The sequence below is a fragment of the Pteronotus mesoamericanus genome, unplaced genomic scaffold, assembly GCF_021234165.1.
Source record: "Pteronotus mesoamericanus isolate MK-2021 breed Mesoamerican mustached bat unplaced genomic scaffold, CSHL_Meso_final contig_22, whole genome shotgun sequence".
In the NCBI taxonomy this organism is placed as follows: domain Eukaryota; kingdom Metazoa; phylum Chordata; class Mammalia; order Chiroptera; family Mormoopidae; genus Pteronotus; species Pteronotus mesoamericanus.
The window spans coordinates 1,456,826-1,479,735 of NW_026555090.1; the positions used below are offsets into that span (position 1 = coordinate 1,456,826).

At 55.4% G+C, this 22,910-nt stretch overlaps 1 protein-coding gene across 3 annotated transcripts in view; it reads right to left on the bottom strand.

Moving 5' to 3' along the window:
• TOM1L2 (target of myb1 like 2 membrane trafficking protein) overlaps positions 1-22,910 on the bottom strand; it is a 117,666-nt gene that overhangs the window by 20,113 nt on the left and 74,643 nt on the right. For all 3 annotated transcript variants that reach the window (XM_054571132.1, XM_054571130.1, XM_054571131.1), the window contains exons 4-7: positions 15,389-15,538; positions 7,692-7,826; positions 5,372-5,530; positions 3,166-3,282 (exon numbers count right to left, since the gene is read on the bottom strand). In XM_054571132.1, coding sequence (XP_054427107.1) covers positions 3,166-3,282; positions 5,372-5,530; positions 7,692-7,826; positions 15,389-15,538 — 561 coding nt within the window. The remainder of the gene's footprint in view (positions 1-3,165; positions 3,283-5,371; positions 5,531-7,691; positions 7,827-15,388; positions 15,539-22,910) is intronic.

Here is a 22,910-nt window from a genome sequence, read left to right on the forward strand (position 1 = left end):
CGCTGAGAACTGCCTGGCCACCTGCAAGGTGGGCTGCCAACCGCTACGTCTGCACCGCTCAGCGACTGGGCTGTGGGCAGCCTTCAAATGTTTAAGCACCTACCGTGTGGCAGAGAAGTTTGTTTTCTACTGTTATTCAAAAAGACAGCCCAGGGCAGCAGTTGTAGGGAGAGGGACCTCGGCTCGACATGCCGCCTATCATCACAGCGGCTGTGGCTTGTGGGGGACTTGCCTGTGTCTGGCCCTGGGCTAGCGCTGGAACAGGTTCCCATCCCTCCCCGGCGGCAGCGGCGATTACTCCCCGCTCCCACAGGTAGGGGACTTGCCGGCACCGCCCACCAGTGGTTGGACCCAGACCTGAACGGGGACTCCCCGGCCCTTGCTCTCCCCGCCCCGTGCTGCCTTCCAAAGTCCAACCAACAGGTGCATCTGAATACCAGGCGCTCCCGGGCTGACCTGACAGCCTGCTGCTGAGGACGCTGAGGACAGCGAGGCAGGCAAACTGCTGTCGGGGGAACCTGGAGTGCAGCGTGGAGGCCCTGGCTGCCTCTGGGCTCCCGCTGGGTGTTCTGCCGCACCCTCCCCTGGGCTCCAACTAAGCTGACAGCACAGTGGGGTGTGCGAGCCTTGGCCCCCTCCACCACAAGTTACCCCCCATAGTCCCCGGGCAAACCTCCCCCCCCAGAAAGCTTCTCTGCGGCCCTGCAGGGTTGTGGCGAGGCTGCACCTGAAAGTGCTTTGGGACTCGCAGGAAGCAATGGGGACATAACCTGCCCATAATTATGGTCGGTCACACCAGTGCACCCCGGGGGTGACACCTCCAATTTCCTCTCTTCCCATTTCTTCCACCTCCTACCCAGCAATTTACACTCGAGACGGGAGCCACTTTTGTTGGCGTGAACATTTGCGTTGGTGACAAGTGTTTATTTCCATGGCCCTGGCCAGCACTGTGAGCTCTCCAGACAGCTTCTACTCTGAGCAATCTGGCTGCCCTCCAACTCGACAGAGGGGTCCTCGGGGCACATTCTGATCCTGTCACTTTCCGAGCAAGCTGTGCCATTTTCCCGTGTGGGAAGCTTGCTGTTTGGCCTGGCCGCGACCCTTGGGAGACCCTGCCTGGCTGGCTTCTGACTGACGGGGGAGAGAGGAGGGGATGTCAGGAGTGACTGAGAGTGAGGCCGGCAGCCAGCCGTGTCTGCTCTGTTGGGCAGAGCTGCCTGGCTCCTGAATCTCCCAGGCTGAAAGGACGGCCTCCTGCTGGTCCCCAGCACCGCCCTTTCCTGCTTGATTTATAAGGCAGCAGTGCGGGCTGGCAGGCTCAGAGTGGGAACAAAACAGAGGGAAGGGAAACGTCATGGGAAGCAACCTATTTTTGAAAACTGTGAGCTGACGCCAGAAGATTAGGTTCTGTTTGTCTTGGCTGATGGGTTTGTTTTAAAACACACACACACACACACACTCTCTCTCTCTCTCTCTCTCTCTCTCTCACCTCCCCCCCACCCCCCAGCCCCGTATTCTCCCCGTCTGGTCTGCTCTGGCTGCCTGGAAGCATGCGGGCTTTGTCCAACCCCCCTGCTGCCAGGATAACAGTTCTGTCCCCTGTAAGCCCCTCGTCCGCAGGGACTCTGATGCAGGCACAGCACAGAGCTGCTTCAAGGAGCCCTCTCAGGTTCCATCCCGTTTCTGGACTGATTGCAGGCCCCAGTGCCTTGGTAACACCTGAAGAACCCCCACCACGGGCTGCGAAAGGAGGCCGAGGTTGCACGGACGGGATGCTGGGTCCCACGGACTGTGGCATGTGGACAGCTGGACCTGCTCAGCTGAGGCAAGCCTGGCGTGCGGCCGGAACCAGGGTGAGGTCTGGGAACCAGGGCGGGCTGGCAGCCGCGCGCGTCCTGGCTCCGGGAGCGGCCCAGTCGCGGTTTCGTGGAGACAGCTGTTCTCCTGTCTGGCTCCCGCGCTAAGCTGTGAGCTCCTCCAGAACAGGGGTCTCAAAAGCCCATGCCCCTCTGGACCTCTGGACTTTGCTCTCCGTTGGGCCCAGAACAGACTTCTGCCCATCCTCTCCCCCCCAGGAGCCCGATGGCTTCAAAGGATAAGGGAGGTGCGACAAGAAAGAGCTCAGGACGAGGAGCAGCCACTTGGCAGTGTGTGTGCCTGAAGGACAGGGCCATGAGAGCCGAGCTCTCCCAGGCAGCAAGGGTGTGCCGACAGCAGGGTGGGAGCTGTGGCCCGTAGGGGTCGAGGCTGACAGCTCTGCGTGCAGACAAGAATAGCAGCAGAAAGCATGTCATGAGGACTCAAGCCAGTGCGCCAGGCCAGTCTGGCTCCTGTTTGTTTACTCAAGTATCTTGCCTCCCACTGAAAAGATCTGGCGCTTGGGAGTGCACGGCATCCTTTCTCCACCCCCTCAGGAGGTTGCTGCTTCTAAGGCAGAGCTGCTGGCACTCTCTACAAAGGCCACAGCCCTCTGGGACGGGTGTGGTGATCTGGCTGCTCGTGTGGGTCCGGCTGGCCTGGGAAACAGGCTCTCATCCGAGGGCGTCCCGCAGGCCAGCCCTGCTCCCGGACCCCTTTCTGCCGGGCTTCCAGACCCGCACTGCGTCCAGCTGGCAAGAGCCCTGGGAGCCAGCACGTGAGTGGCTCAGCCTGGGAATCCTCAGTGTTCAGGGAAGGAAAGAGCTTCAGCTTCGTTTCAGCCTCAGGGGCGGCTGGTGGGTGAGGGGTAACCGGAAGGGCCCCCGTGTACAGGAGAAGCTGCAGCCCCGTTGCAAATGTGCACAGTGCTCGCTGCTGCTGAGGGAGCGCAGCAATGCACAGCATCCCACATACAAGACCATGTCATCTCAACTGCACTTGAAACAAACCGGGAAAATCTGAAAGAAAATACCTCAAAGCATCGACTGTGGTTTTTGTGGATGCTGGCATTAAAGAATATTATAATTTTCCCCTTTGAATTTCCTTTTTCTTTAGATGGGCATCTATTCTGCAACTGGCATTTTGTAATCAGGAAAAAATGTTAAGGAAAATAAAACAAGAGGGAGCCCGGTACTGGCCCCTGACTCTTTCCGGGAACCGTGAGACGGGGCCTGGGCCTGCCTGGGCTCGGTCCCTCCCACGCTCTGCCCCCTGGGCCCAGGGCCCCCATGAGGTGAGGCCCCTCACCTGGAGTAACTCCAGATCCGATGAATCCTCCTGTCCGGGCACCATTTCTGTTAGCATCTCAGACATGACTTTTGTGTTTCCTCGAACAATGTCCAGTTCGCTCCGCAGCCTGGCGATCTGTTGGGGCCGGGAGGAAAGTGGGCAGGAGAGGTCGGTCACCTGTCCTGGCTGCTGACAGGCCCACTCTCACGACACCTAGGTCACACTGCCGAATGAGCACAGCGGCAAAGCCTTCTCATCTGCCTCTGGTCTGCATGTAAGGGGGTGGCAGCTCCAAGAGGGTACTGCTGGGGGAGTGCGGCCCCCAAGAGCACGGGGACTTGCCGAGGATGCTGGGGCCACGCTGGCAGGGAGAGCATGCCATGTGCAGAGTGCACCGGGCCGGGCTGCAGTCTCAGCTCTCCCATCACAGGACGTGGAGGGGGCAGATACTCTCTCACACTCTGTCTGCCTCTGCCCTTTCAAGTGAAGGCTGGAGGGTGTGGTCTCCAAGGTCCCTTCAGCACTGGGATCCTTGCTGCGGAGCCGAAGCATTATAGACAGGCTCCTAGCAGTTCCTAATCTAACTGCTACGGTCTTCTGAGAGGCGGGCCAGTGTTCGCTGCCCTTTCCTGGTGTGGCAAGAGTGAAGGAGAGGAGCTGAGAGAAGACCACAGAGAGACCCACCTCTACCTAGCTCCCCACTCAGGGATAACACGACCCCTGAAAGGCCCCCCCAGCCTCTGGCTCTGCCTGACGGGTGAGTGGCCCGTGGCTTGCCGAGAAGAGGCTGGTGGCCAGGGAGGCCCGGCCCTGCAACAGCGGGAAGCCACGTGGGCCCTGGCGCCGGCCCCCGCCTGCCGCCGCCTCCTGGCCCCCAGGGCAGCACGTGTGCCCTCATCCATTCCGACCCCCCACCTGCTCCGGCGCGGGGAGGGCTCCTCCTGAGGTCCCACGCACTGAACACAGGCCAGTGGAGGGGCTCAGTGGCCACTATGCTTCCAAAGTCTTTGCCTTCCCTCTGGGCAGAGGGGGCTGGGTTCTGCCCCAGGGAAGCAGTGCCTGGAGCCAGAGGCCTTCTTCCCCTTTCAGGCCGGGTCCCGGCCCCTGCAGCGCAGCAAGCCCCATATCATGTGACCCCCCACCCCGTTTCCCTCAGCTTCGTGGGCCTCACTGTCTCCTCAGCGGTGCACACGGCACTTGGGCATGTGTTTCCCTCAGCTGCCTCTCAGGAGGGTAGACCTCCCAGTACAGCCAGGGGTGCCGGCGGCCCTGCGGGAGCCTCGCAGGGAGGAGCAGCCCCACCACCGCCGCCCACGCCCTCCTTGGACCCAGAGCGTGGGAGGAGCGGGGCCCTGGCACAGCCCTTCCAGTGGCCAGACAGACTCATGTGCCCTGCTGTTAGAGGAGGCTCTGTAATAAATGACATTGTCACAGATATTAAATAAGGATTTAAAAAAATAAAAGCATTGCACAGATTTTTTTTTTTTCAGTCTGACCAATCCTCAAATTTTAACTAATGGAAATTAGAGAGATTCACCTGAAGACTGGGCTCCACATCTTATCTAAAAAGTCCAGTCTGGGGTGAAAGGGCACTGCTTCTCAGGAAGTCACTCACGGAAGGCAGGCGGCATTGGGGACAAAGGCAGGAAGGGTGCTTCCCAAAGGCCTCTGGGCCCCAGCTCGTCCTCTGCAGATGGACAGGGCCTTGCTGGCAGCCTTGCTGATGGCGGGCACCTCTCACGGGATCAATCCGGCCCTCTCTGCACGACTCACAGGCTGTTCACAACTCAACCCCATTCCTGTGCTCTGGGTCTCACCCTCTGCCGCGGCTTCCTCCCCACCGGGACCCTGCACCGGCACCCCTCCTCCAAGCCACCCCTGCTGCTAGAGCGCCGTGCTCTGCCTCTGGACGCCCCTGCCCGCAGGATTCGCTCCAGCTCCCAGGCCCCCCGTGGCTCCCGCGCTGGGCTGCCTGCCAGAGGCTGCACGGCTCTGCACTCCGAGCACGGGCCACCCCTGCCCCAGTGCAGCCACACTCTCCCGACCGTCTTCGCACCTGTGCCCCGCTCGACTGGGAGTCCTCAGGCAAGAGGCTGGGCCCTTCCGTCTGTGCGTCACTGGCACCGGGCACAGGGCCTGGCCTGGGAGGTGGCTGCGCGTGCCTCCTGGAGGGGGAGTGCGGACGGCTGGCTGGCCAGCCTACGGCCTAGGAGGGTGTGAGTACCTGCTCTGAACTGGCTGTGATGGGGCCAGTCACACTCAGCGCCGGGGCCTGTGGAGCGGAGTAGGGAGCGGGCGGAGGCGAGGAATAGGAGCCGGCACTCGTCCTCTGCTGCTGCTGGGACCTGGGCATGGTGGCGGCTGGATCCACTTCAGGGACACTCTGGCATGGCAACAACAAAGCCCTCTGTTCACCTGGGCTGCCTGTGCCGCTGGGCTTGGCACCCACCCCACCCAGGGCAGCACCTCCCGCCACAGCTGCCGGGGGCGGGGGGTGTGGATCCCAGGGCTCTGGCCGGCCTGGGGTGCCCCAGGGGGCCCTCTGCTCCCAGTCTCTCTACTGAGGAGGGGGCTCCCAGCGGCTTCTCCCTCCACTCACTCCACAGCCACACAAAGCAACTTCAAAGGCCGCAGTGAGGGCGCTCTGATGCGGCTCTGGTCAGGGTTTCCTATGTGAGGACCACCAAGGGACCCCAGCAGGCAGGGCTACTATTAAGTTTTGCTGCTCACGAATCCTTATTTGGTACCAGAAGATTTCATTTTGGCTTTTATAAGTAGAGTAATATAAACAGTAATTATGCAAGTTACTGAATGTTCTTTGCAATTACAGGAAAAACAACATACAAAGGAAGATCCAAAAAGGACCAAAATCATCTTCTGGAGGGCAGGCCCCTTGTAGCACAGGCTTCCCCTGCTAGGTAAGTGTTCTACAAACCCATCTGTGTTAGTGCACCAGCTGGCGTTGTTGTGAGAGGCTGCGTTTGGCTTCAGTGAATTTTTTTGGAAAACTCTTTCAATGTGTTTGCCCATTTCACGATGGGTGATTTACAAGCGCACCTGCCCACACTGCGCTGAGTGTCCAGCAGTTTTTGGCCAGAAAACAGCATGACCCCTGTGCCCCAACCCTCCGTATTCACCTGATCTCATCCCGAGCAACTTTTTTTTGTTTCCCTGGACGAAAAAAGTCCTCAAAGGGAAATGTTTTGCCAATGGGGAAGAAGTGAAACAAAAAACGGCAGAAGCACTAAAAAGTATCAAAAATCGACGAGTTCAAAAACTAGTTTGCCTAGTGGAAAAAAATGTCCTGATAGGTGTATTGCATCAAATGCACAGTACTCTGAAGGTGACTGAAGTTTGAACATGTAAGAATAAATACACAGTTTCTTATAAATAAACTCTGGTTTTGTTTGGGTCTCCCCCTCGTAGTTCTGTGTCATTATTAAAAGAACAAAACAGCCCCAGCTGGTGTGGCTCAGTGGATTGAATGCCAGCCTGCAAACCAAAGAATCACTGGTTCAGTTCCCAGTCAGGGCACATGCCTGGGTTGTGGGCCAGGTCCCCAGTAGGGGGTGTGCGAGAGGCAATGACACATTGATGTTTCTCTCCCTCTATCCCTCCCCACCCCCTGTCTAAAAAGAAATAAAATCTTTAAAAAAAAGAAGAAGAAGAGGAGAAGAAGAAAAAGAAACAAACAAAAAAGTCCATGCTTATTCCACAAAGCATAGGAAGTGGTTTGGAGAGATCACAATGAAAATACTGCTTCGGAAAGCACAGCCCTGTTGCCCTCCACACCCCGGTTCAGCGATGGGCAAACAATGGCCAGCAAGGCAGAGTGTTCTGGGACAAGGTGCCACTCCCAGATCCCAGAGCTCCCCGGCTCTCCCCCAGGCCGGCGCTGACTCCCAGCCAGCAGAGGTAGACGCTAGATTCCCTGGCCAAGGACGCGGGGCTTCGCCTGTGTGTGGTAGGAGCTTCAGTGGGAGGCCTCGTTCACGGGCTTTGAATCCCAAGCCTGTCTGGGGCTGATGCTGAATGCTCACATCTCAAAATAAATATTTGATAATGGATCTTTTTAGATCCATCGGTTAACCTGTACAGCTGGAAAACCAGAAGCGGCTCTTGGCCCCACCTGAGAGACGAGCCCAGCCACCGCGCTGCCGACAGGAGGCGCGCTGGCGCTCTCAAAGGGAGAGGCTGGGGCCTCACACCAGGTCCCCGGGCCTCTGGGGAGCAGAGAGTAGGAGCTGAGGGCCCTCAGAGAGTGCCTCCCCAAGCAGCCGTGGCCGTGGGCACGTCTGCACCGACCCCTCTGCTGTGTTCTCCCAGTCAGCTCGAGAACTGGGGGAGACGCTGCAGCCGCTTAATCCCCAGTCAGCCAGCTGTCTCACTCCTGCGTTCCCCTTGTGATTAAAAAGAAATGCCCTCGAGCTTTGAGAAGGCGTGATGACTCGCTGAATAATTCAAAGGGAGCGGCAGAAGGGCGATGGCAGTGGCTTGCGTGCTCTGCAATAGTTCTTTCTAGAAAATGCCAGCTGGAAGCTTACCCGCTGTGGCGTGTGTATGGGAGACAGAGCGTCCAAATCTGCCATAGGAAACTCGACCCCCTTCCTCTTCAGCTCCTCATATATGTGCACGACGCCCGTGAGGTCAGGGCTGCTTCGAAAGGCATCTGCCCACGCCTAGGAGGACAAGAGAAGCCCGTTAGAAGTGTTTCTCGCGGTGGCTGTCGCGGGCCTGAAAGCCTCAGCAGCCCGGCTGCCCGCGGTCTCGGAGGCCAGGGCGCCCCGCACCGGAATGCAAGTGCTCCGGCTGAGCCCGCTCAGCGCCCTGCTCCTGCCAGGCCTGTCACAGTGCAGGCGGCGACGCCCTGGTCTTTCAATGGTGCTGCTGAGCATGAACAACAAACCAAACTCAGTGCGACCTGTGCAGCACTTCCCTGGAGAAGAGCCAGAGGACTGCTCCCCCAGCTCTGCGGCGCTTCCTAAACTGCGGGCGTTTCCCTGACCCCAGGACCCCGATTCCTGGTGATGTGCAGCTGAAGGGCATAAAGAGGCCACCGCAGGCCGCCCGGCTCCAGGGCACCGTGGCGCTGCGCACATGTGCTCTGCTGAGCTCTCTTCAGGGGGCGCAGGAGCCACAGGCAGATCGGGCGGGAAGGAGAAATTGGGGCATGAGTGAAAAGCGGGCTACCTCTAGGGTTCCTGGATAGGTGAGAGGGCACAAAAGCTGAGACTGCGAGTCCCCGCCGTTCTCTCACAGGCGAGAGGGCTGCGGCTCCGGGCCGCCAAATTCCCGCTCGTCAGAACCCAGCACAGAGAGGGAAGGACAGATTCTAAACCGACTGCCACTCATCACTGATTCATGAAATTCTTTATTTTTTAAGATTTTATTTATTTATTTATTTTTAGAGAGAGGGAAAGAAACACCAATGTGGGGAAGAAACATCAATCGGTTGCCTCTCACACACGCCCCAACTGAGGACTGAACCCACAAACCCAGGCACATACCCTGACCGGGAACTGAACCAGCGACCTTTCACTTTATGGGATGACACCCGACCATCTGAGCCACACTATTCAGGGCTCATGGAACTCTAAAAATTTTTTTTTTAAAAAATCTGTTCCTTGGAAGTTACGGAATACATTTAAAAAAGAAGCACACCCAAATGACCCTCCACGGAGCCCGGCCCTTCTGAGCCATCCCGTCGGCATGCACGCCCACGGGAGAGGGCACAGCCTCTGGGGCCCAGGGTTCTGTTGCTGTCGCCAGCATTGAGATGCCTCCCTGGCTCTGGCACTGGGTGCCAGCCCGTCTTGAGGCAGCCACGGAAACTCTATCTCCAACCAGCAGACCCACTTGAAGTTAAAAGGTCGGTTTCCAAAAAGTCTTACTAATTACAACTGATGCACCTTACTTAATACAAACATACTGGCAGTCTGCCTTCCTTGATCCACTTATTTAATTTGCATACTCAGAGGTTTAATGACCTGCATGGCACAACCCCTTTTGGGTTAGCCAACACTTCCTTCCGGATTCTGAGTTGGGCCGAAGGTGCCTGCCGAGGCCTGTCTGGGGTACTCGCAGGGAAGCAGCAACGAAGGGGGAGGCCCGCCCTCCAGGGGTGCCCCTGGCCCCATCTCCCACCAGCTGCTTTGGCGTCAGCCACCCGATTCAAACTCCAGCTGAACCTTGTGACTCCAGCTTCAAAGGTGCTAGCATTTTCAGTACAGGGTCTAAAGTTTAGCATCTAAGACTAGCTGCACAGCCCTGGCCGGGCGGCTCAGTGGCTGAGGCGTCATCCCGCTGTGCCAGGGTTGCAGGCTCCATCTCTGGTCAGGGCACGTACCAGAAGCAACTGAGGAATGCGTGAGTGAATGGAGCAAGAAATCGATGTTTTGTTTTGTTGTGTTTTCTCTTCGCTCTCTCTTTCTAAAAATCAATCAATAAAAAATCTTTTAAAAAAAACTAAGACTAGTTTCACAGCCTCCAGAGGGAGGCTGGGGGGAACACAGCATGCCGGCTGCTCTTGGTGCGGCTTTAGGCCTCCGTTTCCGTGGGAGGACAAACAGCTCAGGGGACCCCTTTAACTGATCTCACTCTCCATCGCAGCTAAACATGAGATGAGAAGAGTGAAGATTAGAGAACCATCGCTCTTCTCTCTAGCCAGGTGATAATTCTTGGGGCATCTGCCCAAACAATGAGTCGACAGGCCCCTTTCTATGGTACCGGAGAGGGAGGGGAAAAGGCACGTCCCGAGCTGGGCCAATCAGCTTCTCGTTCCCCCTGGGCTCCTCCGCCTGGGGCCTGCCAGGCTGCTCTGTGGGTGGGTGAAACTGTCCTCAACAGATGTGGGCCCAGGCAGCCGCCACATGCCAGCCCCAGATCTGGGCGCTTGAAATGGTGCAGCTTGTAGGCTGAGAGGTGCAGACACACAGGAGATTTGGAGGGTTTTTCTGATCCCTTCTGTCCCTTCTGCAGGCCCCAACATACCCCAGGGTTCTAGGCAGCCCCATCTTTTCATGACAAACTTTCCTCTTGGCCTGGGCGAGCTGGAGCTGGCATCTATTATTTGCAACCAAGCAGACTTGGCTAATCCACACCTTTCCCACCTGCCGCTATTTCAACTCCTGCAGGGGACCCCCGCACAGTTTCAGTGAGGTGGCTGCTGCAAGAACATATGTTCTGAGCAGCATTCTCCACTGAACACGATTCTGTTGCCAACAGGGGAATGGGGTGGGCGCAGGGCACCTTTAAAAGAACAGTCACATGTGAAAACAGAGAAGCAGGAGCAACCCAGAGATGTTGTGTGCCTCTAGCATCTTGCTGGGACAATGCCCAAAGAAATACCTCGCCCTTGCACAGAGAAGGCAGCCAGTCAGCATTTGTCAAGTTAGACTGAATTTGGTCCTCGTGGTTACTAAACATCCTTCTGTCTTACCTCAGAGAACAGAGGAAGACAGCCACGAGGGCCATCGACAGGCCGAGGTGCCGTGGCAAAGCAGGGCCCCTCGAGGCAGCCGACCCAGAGAACGAGGGTCTGCTCTGGGGGAGAGATGGAAACCTCGGCCGGTCTGGCCTCCAGCGTGAAGCCCCAGAACTGCAGCGGTGCCGGCAGGCCGTTCTATCCGACAGCAGAGGGGCAGGGCGGTGCTGGCTGGTTCATGACCCAGAGGCCACCTCACTGCTCTTTGAGCAGTTCTTCCTTCTCCTGCCTGTGGGCCTGCAGTACCAGGGGCTGAAAGACCCCGGGGAAGGTCTCATGAGGGGCGGAGTCATGCCTTTATCTCCTCTGTTCCTTTGGATTATACAGCAAGCCCCAGGTGAAGCACATCCTATTCATTTCTGTATCCGAAATTTTAAATCATCAAATTTCAGGTCAACAGACAACCTCCGATTGAGATGATGGGTTCTGTTCTCTGCACCAAAGGAGGCTCCTGTGGGGCTCCGCTCACGCCCCTGGACAGACTGCTGTCCCCAGAGGCAGGTCCCTGGAGAGCAGCCAGCCCACACTGGGCCTGGCCCCCAGCAGGGCCAGCAGTCCCGCCTTCCAGGAACACCACACCTCCAGCTCCTCCTCCCCACCCCCAGCAGCATACTGCCTTCAGGGCAGAGCGAGTATTTTTAGAATCCATTTCGAGGCACGGTGGGGGTGGGGGCGGGGGCGGGGAGAAGCGGGACTGGCATGCCCACAATGAGGCCACCCTACGAGGATGACATCATTTCTGCTTCTGAAAACAACACAAGGGAAGGCTGGGGGACAGCACGGAGTGGAGGGCCCTTCCTGCCTTCTCCACAAAAGGACTGACCATGGCACAGAAGGAAGTGCAGCCAAAAAGCTGGAAGTTTCAGGAAGCTCAAAGGCTCGGTATGACCAGAGTTGGCAAGCTGCTCATAAGGGTGCCCTGCTCCCAACACCTTTCCTCCTGGGCTCCCAGGGAGGAGGCCCCCCTCAGAAGGACCAACACTGCAGCAGGGCAGGGGCACCGAGAATTCACCCTGAGCGGGGTACCGCTGGGGGCAGCACTGGGCTGACCCGGCTCCACCTCCTGACAACGGGCCCCGAGGAGCACCAAGAACGTCCTGAGGACGAGGAGGGCCTGCCGCCGCCCGGCGCCCACACAGTTCGCCAGATCCCTTCAGTCTCGCTGAGGCTCTGCGGTGGCCGGCCACCACGCACAAGCCGGCAAGAGAGCCAGCGGCTGTCCCCCTATCCCCACCCGTCTCACGAGGGAGCACGGGCTCCCCCAGGCGGAGTTCCCAGAGTCTCTGGGGGGCTTTATGTACATTCAACATGTACCTAAAGTCACCTTCTTTCTCAAAGGGGTTAAAAAGGTCGACAGGCTCCAATACCTCCACAAACTCGTCGGGCAAGGTGTAATGAAGACACCGCACACTGGGGAGGATATGAGGCCAACACCAACTCTCGCGCTGGCGGAGGAGGGCACACGCTGCTGGCTAATCGGGAGCACGGGCACTCCCTACCGCCCGGCAATTCCACTCCCAGGTATTGAACCACATGAAATGGCTAATATTCTACCAATATGACCAACAAAGATGACAGTTTCATCCGTTCAATATGCACCCAAAGAAATGGACACATATACTCACCAAAAGACAGGTGCTGAGTGTTCATGGCGGCCCTTTTCAGGCCAGCCCCTGAGAACAACTGGGCCCGCCCGCGGGGTGAGGGATGCAGAGCCCGCAGCGCATCCGCCCAGCAGACGCGGCCTGAGCGGTGCCCAGCGCCAAGGCGAGGCCCACAGCACGGCCAGGCCCGCTGACCCCAGAGCGCTGCTGCAGGGCCCACCCAGGCAAAGTTCAAGACCAGGAAGAGCCCATCTGTGCTGAGAGGCCAGGCGTGGGTCACGCCAGGGGTGTGGGGCCTTTGGCTGCCTGTCAGGGGCTGTTTCACAAAAGAAGGCCAGTTACAGGGGCATGTTCAGTTTGTAAAAATTTATCAAGTTGTATATACTTTTTAAATATGCCATTTCCCGCATATATAATTCAATTAAAGGTAAGTGAAAAGTCTGATTTTGTTTATTTTTTGGTCCACCCCCATTACAGGAGCCAAGCCACCTGCCAGCTCTGAAGGCTGCCTGCTTGTCTCTGTGTTGCTCGGCTGTGACCAAAGACAAACGTTCCTTAGAAGCTTCCAAGCCTGGGCGGGGGAACTCTCCCCAGTTAGGTCCTCAAGCCCACCTAGAAGCGCCTGACCTAAAGCCGCTTGTGTTGTCCCCACTGGACCCGGGAGATGTCCAGAGTGTCCCGGCCTCACAGGAGCCTGCGAGGCCCTTACGGCCGTCCCGCTCCCTCCCGGAGGCCGGAGCACGTGCTGCTGCCGTGTCAGCAGGGGGTGTCCTCAGGACGTGGGTGCAGACATCTGTGCTGCGCTGACCAACCCGCAGACTCAGGGCTGGGAGCCGAGAGGCAGGGATACAGGCCCCCATTTCACACGTGAGGACGCAGAAGCCCAGAGAGGCTGCGATGCCTGCCCAGGTTAGACCAGTGGGAAGCAGCAGTGTGGGAGGCGGCGGTCACTCTGGTGGGAAAGTGCTGGACGTCAGGGCAGGGAGGGCTGGGCTGGTGGCCGGGGAGAGCGGGGGCCGTGGACAGCGCAGCCTTTGCCCTCAGCCAGGACCCCCCTGGGCCTGGCCACAGGAAGGACTCCTTCCAAGCCTGACTGCAGAGGGCCTGCGCCAGGGGCTCCTGTGGGCTTACACGGTTCAGGCTGGGATGCCCCATCCTTGTGAGAAAATGCCAATATTACTCATTTTCCTGACATCAAATACTCGGGGTGTGGAGGCAAGGGGGCGTGCTGGGGACACCCAGAAGGAGGGGTCGTTGGGGTGGAGGTGGAGGTGAGGAGGGCAGGGGGTGAGAAGCCTGGTGCCTGTGTGCGTGTGTGCATGCGTGTGTGAAAGAGAGCGAGAGCTGTCTTGTAAGCAGAACGAAGACACAGGGACACGCCAAGGGAGCACGCGAGGAGCTTCACTGTCATCCACACTCCTCCCTCCTTTAGAGCTCCGGCAAATGAGTCATTCATCCTTAAGAAGGACAGCAACGTATTGAACACTTACACCATCGGCTGCTCTAGCCCCTGGGATAGAACGTTCCTGGGCTCTCGGGGAGCTCAGGGGGAGACAGGATGGGGTCATCCACACAGAAGTAGCCGAAGACCATGAAAGAGGGTGGGAGGAGAGAGTGCACGATATGCGCGGCAAACCAGGGTCGGAAGAGGACTGCCCGAACAGGGGAGTAGCCAGCGTCCATGGGCTGGGTGCCCATGTGCTGGGGAGCATTTCCAGGCCGAGGGCGCAGGTGGAAAGGACAGAGCCAACAGACCCCTGGGTTCAGGCCCTCTCTCCTCTCCAGCCTCACCGGCCACACCACTTCCAAAGCCCCTCCCCTGACCACACTGTCCCCTGCCTTCTTCACCCCACCCCCACGCCCTGGGTTGGTTCTCCCCTCTCCCCTTGGCTCCTGCAGGCTCTTACCTTTCCTGTACCACAGCACTTAATCACCCCACATTGGATGAGCCTTTTGACGTGTGTACCTTTGAACCTGTCACCAGGGCGCTCTGTCTAAAATCCAGATCTGACTGTGTACACCCGGCTCAGACGCCTTCAACGCTCCCCACCGCCGACAGGATGAAGCGCAAACTCCTCAGGATGCGCGGCCCGCGAGCCCTGACCGTCCTTCTGGCCTTATCTCCTGGCCCCAGACCCTCTCCATCCCACTCTCCGCTCCCTGCGGTGGTTAAAACACCCTCTCCTCTTTAAGAGGTACAGCTTCACTCCCCGACTTTTGAGGCTGGGCCTGGTGACTCCCTTCTAACAAACTGACGGTGACGGAAAGGATGGTGTGTGACTTCTGAGACCCAGTCCCACCAGGCGCTGCAGCTGCTGCACTCTCTCTCTGGTCATTAGCTCTAAGGAAAACCATCTGCCACATCACAAGGACACTCAAGAGAGCCACGTGGCAAGAAACTCAGGCCTCCCACTAACAGTCAGCAAGGACCCCTGGGGGAGGGCCACCTCGGATGCGGCCCCTCCGGCTCCAGCTGAGCCTTCAGGTAGGGCCAGGCCAGCGACATCTTCCCTGCGACTTTGAGAGCGCCCGGGCCGGAGTCACCCAGCTTGGCGTCTCCTGAATTCCTGACCCGCGGAAACTAGGAGGTAACGGACATGTATTGTTTTAAGCTGCTAAACATGGAGTTAATTTCTTACAGAGCAATGAATAAGGAATACATCCCAAACAAGTCGACTGCCCTCTTTAACGCATCTGCCTTTGCATGTGCCTCCTTGCCTGCGGTGCTTCCCCCACGCTCAGCTCACCGTGCTCCTGGCCGCCCTTCAGGCCCAAGGCCCACCCCTGCCCCCGGCCTGCCCTGGAGCGGCCCCGCCCTGTGACTCACCAGCCTGCGCAGGCCCTGATGCGACCCTCCCTGCTCCACCTGGTCCCTGGTGGCCCTGAGGGCTGCCAACACCCCGCATGCCCTTGTGGGCAGCAGAGGGCCAGGCACCCAGGAAACTTTAGGGAAACCTGTCAACCAGCTGGGGAGCCACTGATTATATAGTCTCATTCCAGTGGGAGGAGTGTAAAAAAGAAGTATTTTGCAACAAATATCTACATGCAGAAGCCTCCATTCTTTCTTGCAAATGATGGGCAAACATGAGGACTCACAGGGAAGAGGCCCCATCTTCCTCCGGCCCGACAAGCTGGACGAGAGGAGCTGACCTACCTGGATCAAAGCGAGCACCTTGTCCTGTACGATGGTAGGAGGGCTGTTCTTGGGAGAGATGATTTTGACCAGAACACTGTCAATGAAATCTCGGTTGGCCACCAGGACGTGGAAGCGGTGGCCACAGTTCTTCACACACGTCTCCAGCACCTGATGCGGGAGGGAAGGAAGGAGGTGACCACAAGGGAGCCCAGGGAGCCGCCAGGCACCAAGGAGGGCCACGGAGTCCCTGTCACCCCTCTGTCCTCCTCCCAGCTCATCTCCCTGGCAGCCTCCGCCGGGAAGCGTGTACCCAAATGGCACAGGCACCTCCCACTGGGTTCACGCTCCGCAGCCAGGAGGCAGCCTTTGGCTGGCTGTCCCTGCACAGTAACCAGGCAATTCGTCGTTCATTTAGGCATCTGTCTTGCATGAGAAGGATGCTGGTGTTTCAATGGGATCAAATGACTGAGCAGTCTCTGAAAATTAGCATTTTAACTCCTCTCTCTGGGCTTCTGAATGTGAGGCAGCAGCCAATGGGACACATGCTCTGTCACAAGAGAAGGTTGCTCTGACAGCCTGAACTACCCAGTGAGTTACTGGCCCTCGCATGCAAGGACGCAAACGCGCACACACGCACACAGCTCTCGCACACACACCCCACTTCCGCTGCTGGAAGTGAAAACGGCAGAGGGACTTCCACCCTCACTGAAAGCTTCGGGGCCTCCGTTGTTGCCGAATGCTTTAAAGTCCATGTGCATTTCAAAGCCCACCCACTCCTCCCCTGTCTGGACAAATGAGTCCCACGGGCCTTAGCCACTCAGAAAAGCATAAGCACACGCGGGTTCTGGCCAGAAGGCTAGTATGGGCTTGACCCTCAGCTCCACCACTTTCTCCCCAAAAGGCCCAGGACAAGCCTGCCTGGGCCTCAGCATCCTCATCTGTGAAGTGGGCACATAAGCACCCCTTCCAGGACTGTGGTGAGGGTGACACAGAGCCCCACACAGGGAGGGCTGGGTGACAAGAGCTGTGATGACACAATTACCACTCAGGAGGCTGGGGACATCCCCAAGTGCAGGGACAGCCTCTCGGTCCCCACAGGACCAGGGAGAGGCCCCGGAACACAGAGGCTCTCTCCAGCCTCGAACACAGCTCTCTGAACGGCTTGGCCCTCAGGAAAGCCCGCCCACACAATCATCGAGCCCGTCCCAGGTCAGTGTCCCCTACTGCCGCAGTCGGCCAGTGGGGAACGCCGCCTCAGAAGGACGTCACCAGCAACGGGAGGCATTTCTGATGGCCCCATTTGCCCACCCTGACCTGACCACTGGCCCCCCTGTGCAGCCATTGCGCAGAATAGGCTCATACAGCGAGGCACCCCCCCCCAAAGCATGGCCACCAAGACAGGCACAACCTCACCGTTAACTGCGGACTGCATGCCAGGAATGAGGGGTTCCTTCACATTCTACATAACTTCATTTGATTCTTACAACTAATTCTAAGTGGATGCTATTACCCCATTTTCTTAGCACGAGGAGGCTTAAGAAGGTGGAGAAACTGGACTAGGTCCAAGCTGCTGATCAGCGCAGGGCGGGACTGCCCCCAGCCTTCTCCGGAGCCCTCGTCTCCTCACCCAAGAGCCAAGAGGCGGCGTGCACTGGATTTCCCGTTCCCTGCGAGGGGGTGTCAGCCCCCTGCAGGGACGAGGGGGCTGAGCTCTGGAGATGCTGGAAAGCTCCCTCAGGGGCCAGGCTGGAGGCCACCCAAAGCCGGGCACCTCCACACCGGTCAGAGCCCTTGCTCCTCCACCACGGCCCGCCCCCGGCGAGACGCCAGCCTCCGCTCGGCCTGCCTCTGCTCACGCTGGACTCCGGGCGACGAGAGGTAGCAGCATTCTCTCCACAGTGGCCTGCGGGGCTGCCAAGATGAACACGGGAGGTCTTCTTGCCCTCAGAACTTCCCACTGCCCTGCTGTATAGGATCCTCAAAAACCTCCTGCCAAGTTTGCCTGCACAGGCAAGGGGGCTGTTGAGGCCGGGGCTGGCGGCAGCGAGAACGGCTTCTTTCACAAGGAGCAGGGGAAGGCTGAACAGGAGGCTGGAGCAGAGCAGGTATGGCGGAAGGAATGGGGAGGGTGGTCACCTGCCAGGAGGCACTTTGCCGGGGGAGGGGGGCGGGCAGGGCGCGGGGGGTGGGGGGGGCGGGCGGGGCGTGCAGCCTTATACTTCCCCGCACAGCAGCCTTTATGGCCAGGCACTGTGGAGTTCAGATACATTGGCTTTGACGTGTCCCGGGCAGAGGTGGCGTGAGATGCAGGAAGTCTGCCTGGGCTAGCGGGGACCACCCGGCCCAAGGAGGCCCAGAGACCACTTTGAGCCACTCTGCCAAAAAGGCCCTTGGAAAAATCTGTCCCTGTGGGTTGCAGAGCATGAAATACACAGTAGCAATTTTCCAGAACGCAGCCAGAGCCCACGGAGTTGGCAGAAGGTGCCTCTAAGCAATGGGAGACTGGAGTCCTCCGTCCATATAGTACGGTCCAAGCTGAGAACTGAGAGTGACTAATAGCGTAAGTGAAGACAAAGACAAGGAAGCCATAAATGCAGGCATGGGCCAAGCACAGGCACCAGATTAGGAACTCTGAAATGTGCAGACAAGAGGTCTCCCAGAAGCATCACTGGATCTGCATCAAAGACCTGACTGTTAAAATTTAAAAAAATACTTAGGAATAAATTTAATTAAGAAGGTAAAAGATTTGTACCCTGAAAATTATACAACATTGATGAGAGGAATTGAAGATACACATAAATAGAAAAGATATCCCGTGTTCATGGATTGGGAGAATTAATATTGTTAAAATGTCAGTACTACCCAAAACTATCTGTAGATTTCACAGAAATAGGAAGAGCAATCCTAAAATTTGTGCAGAACTACAAAAGGCCTTAAGTAGCCAAAGCAATCCTGCACCACAATGCCTGATTTCAAACTATACTGCAAAGTTATAGTAATCTAAACAGTGTGGTACCTGCATAAAAGTCAACACAGACCAGTGGAACAGAATCAAGAGCCCACAAATAAATCCATACATATACAGTCAACTAATTTTTGACAAGGGAGTCAAGACGACTCAATGAGGGAAAGGATAGTCTCTTTGATGATGGTGTTGGGAAAGCGGACTATCTACATGCAAAAGAATAAAATTGAACCCTTATCTTACACCACTCACAAAAATGAACTCAAAATGGACTAAAGACTTAAATGTAAAACTACTAAAAGAAAACAGGGGAAAAAGCTCCTTGACATTGATCTTGGCAAAGATTTTTTGGATAAAACACCAAAAGCAAAGGCAACAAAACCAAAAATAAACAAGTGGTACTACATCAAACTAAAAAGTTTCTTTACAACAGAATAATCAGGAAAATAAAAAGGCAACCCACAGAATGGGAGAACATATTTATAAACTATCAGGGGTCAATATAAAATATATATAAAGAACTTACACAATCCAATACCAAGAAAACCTCCCAAAATTCTATTTTAAAATGGACAAAGGACTTGAATAGACATTTTGCCAAAGACACATAAATGGCCAACAGGTCCTTGACATCTTTAATTATCAGGGATATACAAATCAAAACCACAATGAGATACCTGTCAGAATGGCTATCATCAAAAAGATGAGAAATAACAAATGCTGGCGAGGACGTGGAGAGAAGGGAACCCTCATGCACTCTTGGTGGGAATGCAGACAGTGCAGCCACTGTGGAAAACAGCGTGGAGATTCCTCAAAAAACTAAAAACAGAACTACCACGTAATCCAGAGATTCTACTTCTCGGTATTTATCCAAAGACAAGAAAACACTAGCTTGAAAAGATACCTGCACCCCGACACTCACGGCAGTGTTATTCACAACAGCGTAGACATGGAGACAGCCTGAGCGTCCACTGATGGATGAACGCGTAAAGAAAGTGTGGTGTGTACGACATACAGTAAAATATGGTGCAGCCGCAAAAAGAAGAGTCCTGTCTTTTGCAACATGGGTGGACCTGGAGGTCATTAGGTTAAGTGAAAGTCGTCAGACAGAGAAAGACATATACTGTACGTGGTCACTTACATACTCGTACTAATCTGAAAAAGCTAAACTTTATGAGAGTTGATTGGTGGTTGCCAGGGCCTGGGGGAAAAAGAGACATGTTCATCAAAGGGTACAAACTCGCAGCTATCACATGAGTATGTCCTGGGAATCTAATGCACAGTACGATGACTATAATTAACAACATCGTAGTATATATTTGAAAGTTGTTAGGAAAGTAGATCTTAAATACTATCACCATAGACACACACATACACAAAAGGTAATGATGTGGGGGAATGGAGGTGTTAACTAACATTGTGGTAATCATATTACAATATATGTGTACCAAATCATCACATGGTACACCTTAAACTTAAATGTGTTCTTTGTCAATAACATTTCAATAAAGCTGGGGGGAAAATAATAATACTACATGAGACCTGATCATCAGGAAAGATGAGCTGATGCCCAGCCTGCTCTGCTGTAGGAAGGAAATAAAGGCAGAGCCCACTTTGGAAAGGTTTCTATCCAGGACGGCCACCATGAAGGTGGGCACGTAAAGGACACATCTCAGATGCCAGGAAAATGTCCTGACGTGTTAGAGTTCATTCCCTGGTGATTTCAGTTCCTGACAGCAATCCATTTCGGGCACATTTTGGGCTTGGCGCTGCCTCCTGCAGGTGTGCGGGGCGGGGGAAGCCGGGACAGGGATGGTGAGCGGGGCGCCCTCAGGCAGCCCGCCCCCCGGCAGCCCCCGGTGTGGACGGGCGCTGGGCAGGGCCTCTCGGCCTGCGTGCACGCGTGGGGCTGAGTCTAACGAGTGCCACGGCTCAAGTTCTGGGGAAAAAAAGAAGAAAAGCTTTCGCCTTGGCTTGTGTGACTCAGAGGGTTGGAGCGTCACCCGTAAACTGGAAGGTGGCGGGTTTGATCCCCAGCTGGGGCACGTATGGGAGGTAACGATCAATGTTTCTCACATCAGTGTCTCTCCCCCACTCTCTCTCCCTCCCTTCCCCTATCTCTAAAATCAATAAGCATGTCCTTGGGTAAGGATTAAAAAAAGCCTTCAACTTCCTATTTTCTCAACAGTCTTTTTCTCTTTTATTATTCAAATCCCAATTCCCTGGCAAAGAGAATGTTCTAATGTCGAGTTCTCACTTGGGCAAAAAATCTAAACGGTTTCTCTGTATTTAAAAGGAAACATGTTATAACAGTTTGGGATAAATAACAAACTATTCAAACCTACAGAGGAGCCCAGTGCTGACCTGTCAACAGATCCTGTGATAAGAATTAACTGTAGGTTGTGCCCAGTCAGGACGGCGGCACACGCGAACACAGCACTTGGAACCTCCTACGACCACATCAGAATTACAACTGACCTACAGAACCACCACCATGCAGAACAGCCTGAAATCCGGATGAGCACAAGCTCTATAACTAAGGATATAAAGAAGCCGCATCGAGACTGGTAGCGGTAGCAGAGATGCAGAATGGGCAGGACCCACACCCAGCTTCCCAGGTCCTCTTGAGGAGCCAGGCCCCCCAGCTGAGGCTTCCAGTGCCAGCAAGCGAAGTCCCCATACCTTCAGGCTGTAAAAACCAGCAGAGATTGCGGGTGAGTGAGGAGGGGGGCTTCTGGAGTCCCAGGTATTCCTCTCAAAGGGCCAGAATGGACTCATTCAGACTTACTCCCTCTGAACTCCAGTGCTGGGAATCAGGGACATATGGGGAGGAACTGAATGGTTTGGCATCAGGGCAAGAGCCAAGCACAGCTTTCTCCCAACAGAAGTGCTGACAGAGGCCACTGTTCCTTTGCTGAGCCCTCCCCCTCAGAGCTGAGAGACAGGGACTGTATCTGAGACTCCATCCACCTGACTAATGCCATTCACCCTGCCCCGGAGACTCCCTGAGACCCTGTTCTGCCTTCCGGGCTCACCCCCACCCTTTCCAGGGGATTTTCCATACAAATGGCCTGTCCTGGCTCATGCTGACAACTTTCCTAAAATATCTCAAACAAACAGCATCTGGCCTCTATGTGCCCTGTACTTCCTGCTAAGTGGCCCCAGGCCCAGCACTAGAAGCAGCTGGCCTTGGTTCGCAGCTTGGCCTCTCTCAGGAACCTCTAAGCCATCTGCAGATAGCTTTATGGCTCATTCCAGGTGGCCCTGGGCAGGACACAGGTGGCAGCTGACCTTGGCCTATACCCCTCAGAAGGCCCAGAGATAATGCACCTAGTGAACAGCTGAAGACCTTGTGAAACCACCACCCAACCACCTCTGCAAGCAACACACTCCAGGAGTGGACTTGGTGGGTACCTGAACCCTGCTAACGTGAGTCTGCTCCGTGGAGGCAGCCCTGACAGCAGGTCCTCCACTGTGGTCACAGCCACTCACAGCCCATTGGCCCGGGAAATCAATCGCTCCCATTGACACGCCAACAGCAATCAAGGCTCACCTACAACAGGAGGGCTCACACCATCCTCATGAGGGTGACAACTGGAATGCCCAGCTCAGGGGAGGGCGCCACTGGGCCCCCCAGTAGAACACCTGCTACACAAGGCCTGCCTACCAAGTCCGGGAGAGGGAGCAGCTCTGCCTAATACACAGAAACACACTCAGGGAGGCTGCCAAAACTAGGAGACAAAGAAACACGGCCCAAATGAAAGAACAGGACAAACCTTCAGAAAAACAGCTAAATAAAATGGAGACAAGCAACCTACTAGATGCACAGTTCAAAGCACAGCTTACAAGGATGCTCAGTGAACTTAGGGAGAGAGCAGAGGAACTTAGAACTTCAACAAATGGATAGGAAACATAAAAATGGAGATAAAAACCATAAAAAAGACCTGCTCAGAAATGAAAGAATATAGTAACTGGAATGAAGAATAAATTATTGGGAATCAACAGCAGAGTAGATGAAGTAAAGAATGACATTTGGAAGATAAAGCAGCAGAAAATGCCCATCAAAACAGCAGAAAGAAAAAAGAACCTCCCCCAAAAATGAGGATAGTTTAAGGGACCTCTGGGACAACATTAAATGTATTAAAAAAATCTATTTAAAAAAATAGTAACAGAAAACTTCCCTTAGTTGCTAAAGGAAATAGACACACATGTCCAGGAAGCACAGAGAGTCCCAAACAAGATGAACCAAAGGAGACCCACATCAAGACACATCATAATTAAAATAACATTAAAGATTGAGAGAATCTTAGAAGCAGCTAAAGAAAAGCAGTTAGTCACCTACAAAGGAACTCCCATAAGACTGTCAGCTGATTTCTCAACAGAATCTTTGAAGGCCAGAAGGAAATGGCATGAAATATTTAAGGGATGAAAAGCAAGGACCTACAACCAAGATTACCCTACCCAGCAAAGCTAACATTTAGAATCGAAGAACATCATAAAGAGCTTCCCAGACAAGAAAAAGCTAAAGGACTTCATCACCACCAAACCAGTATCACAAGAAATGTTAAAGGGTGA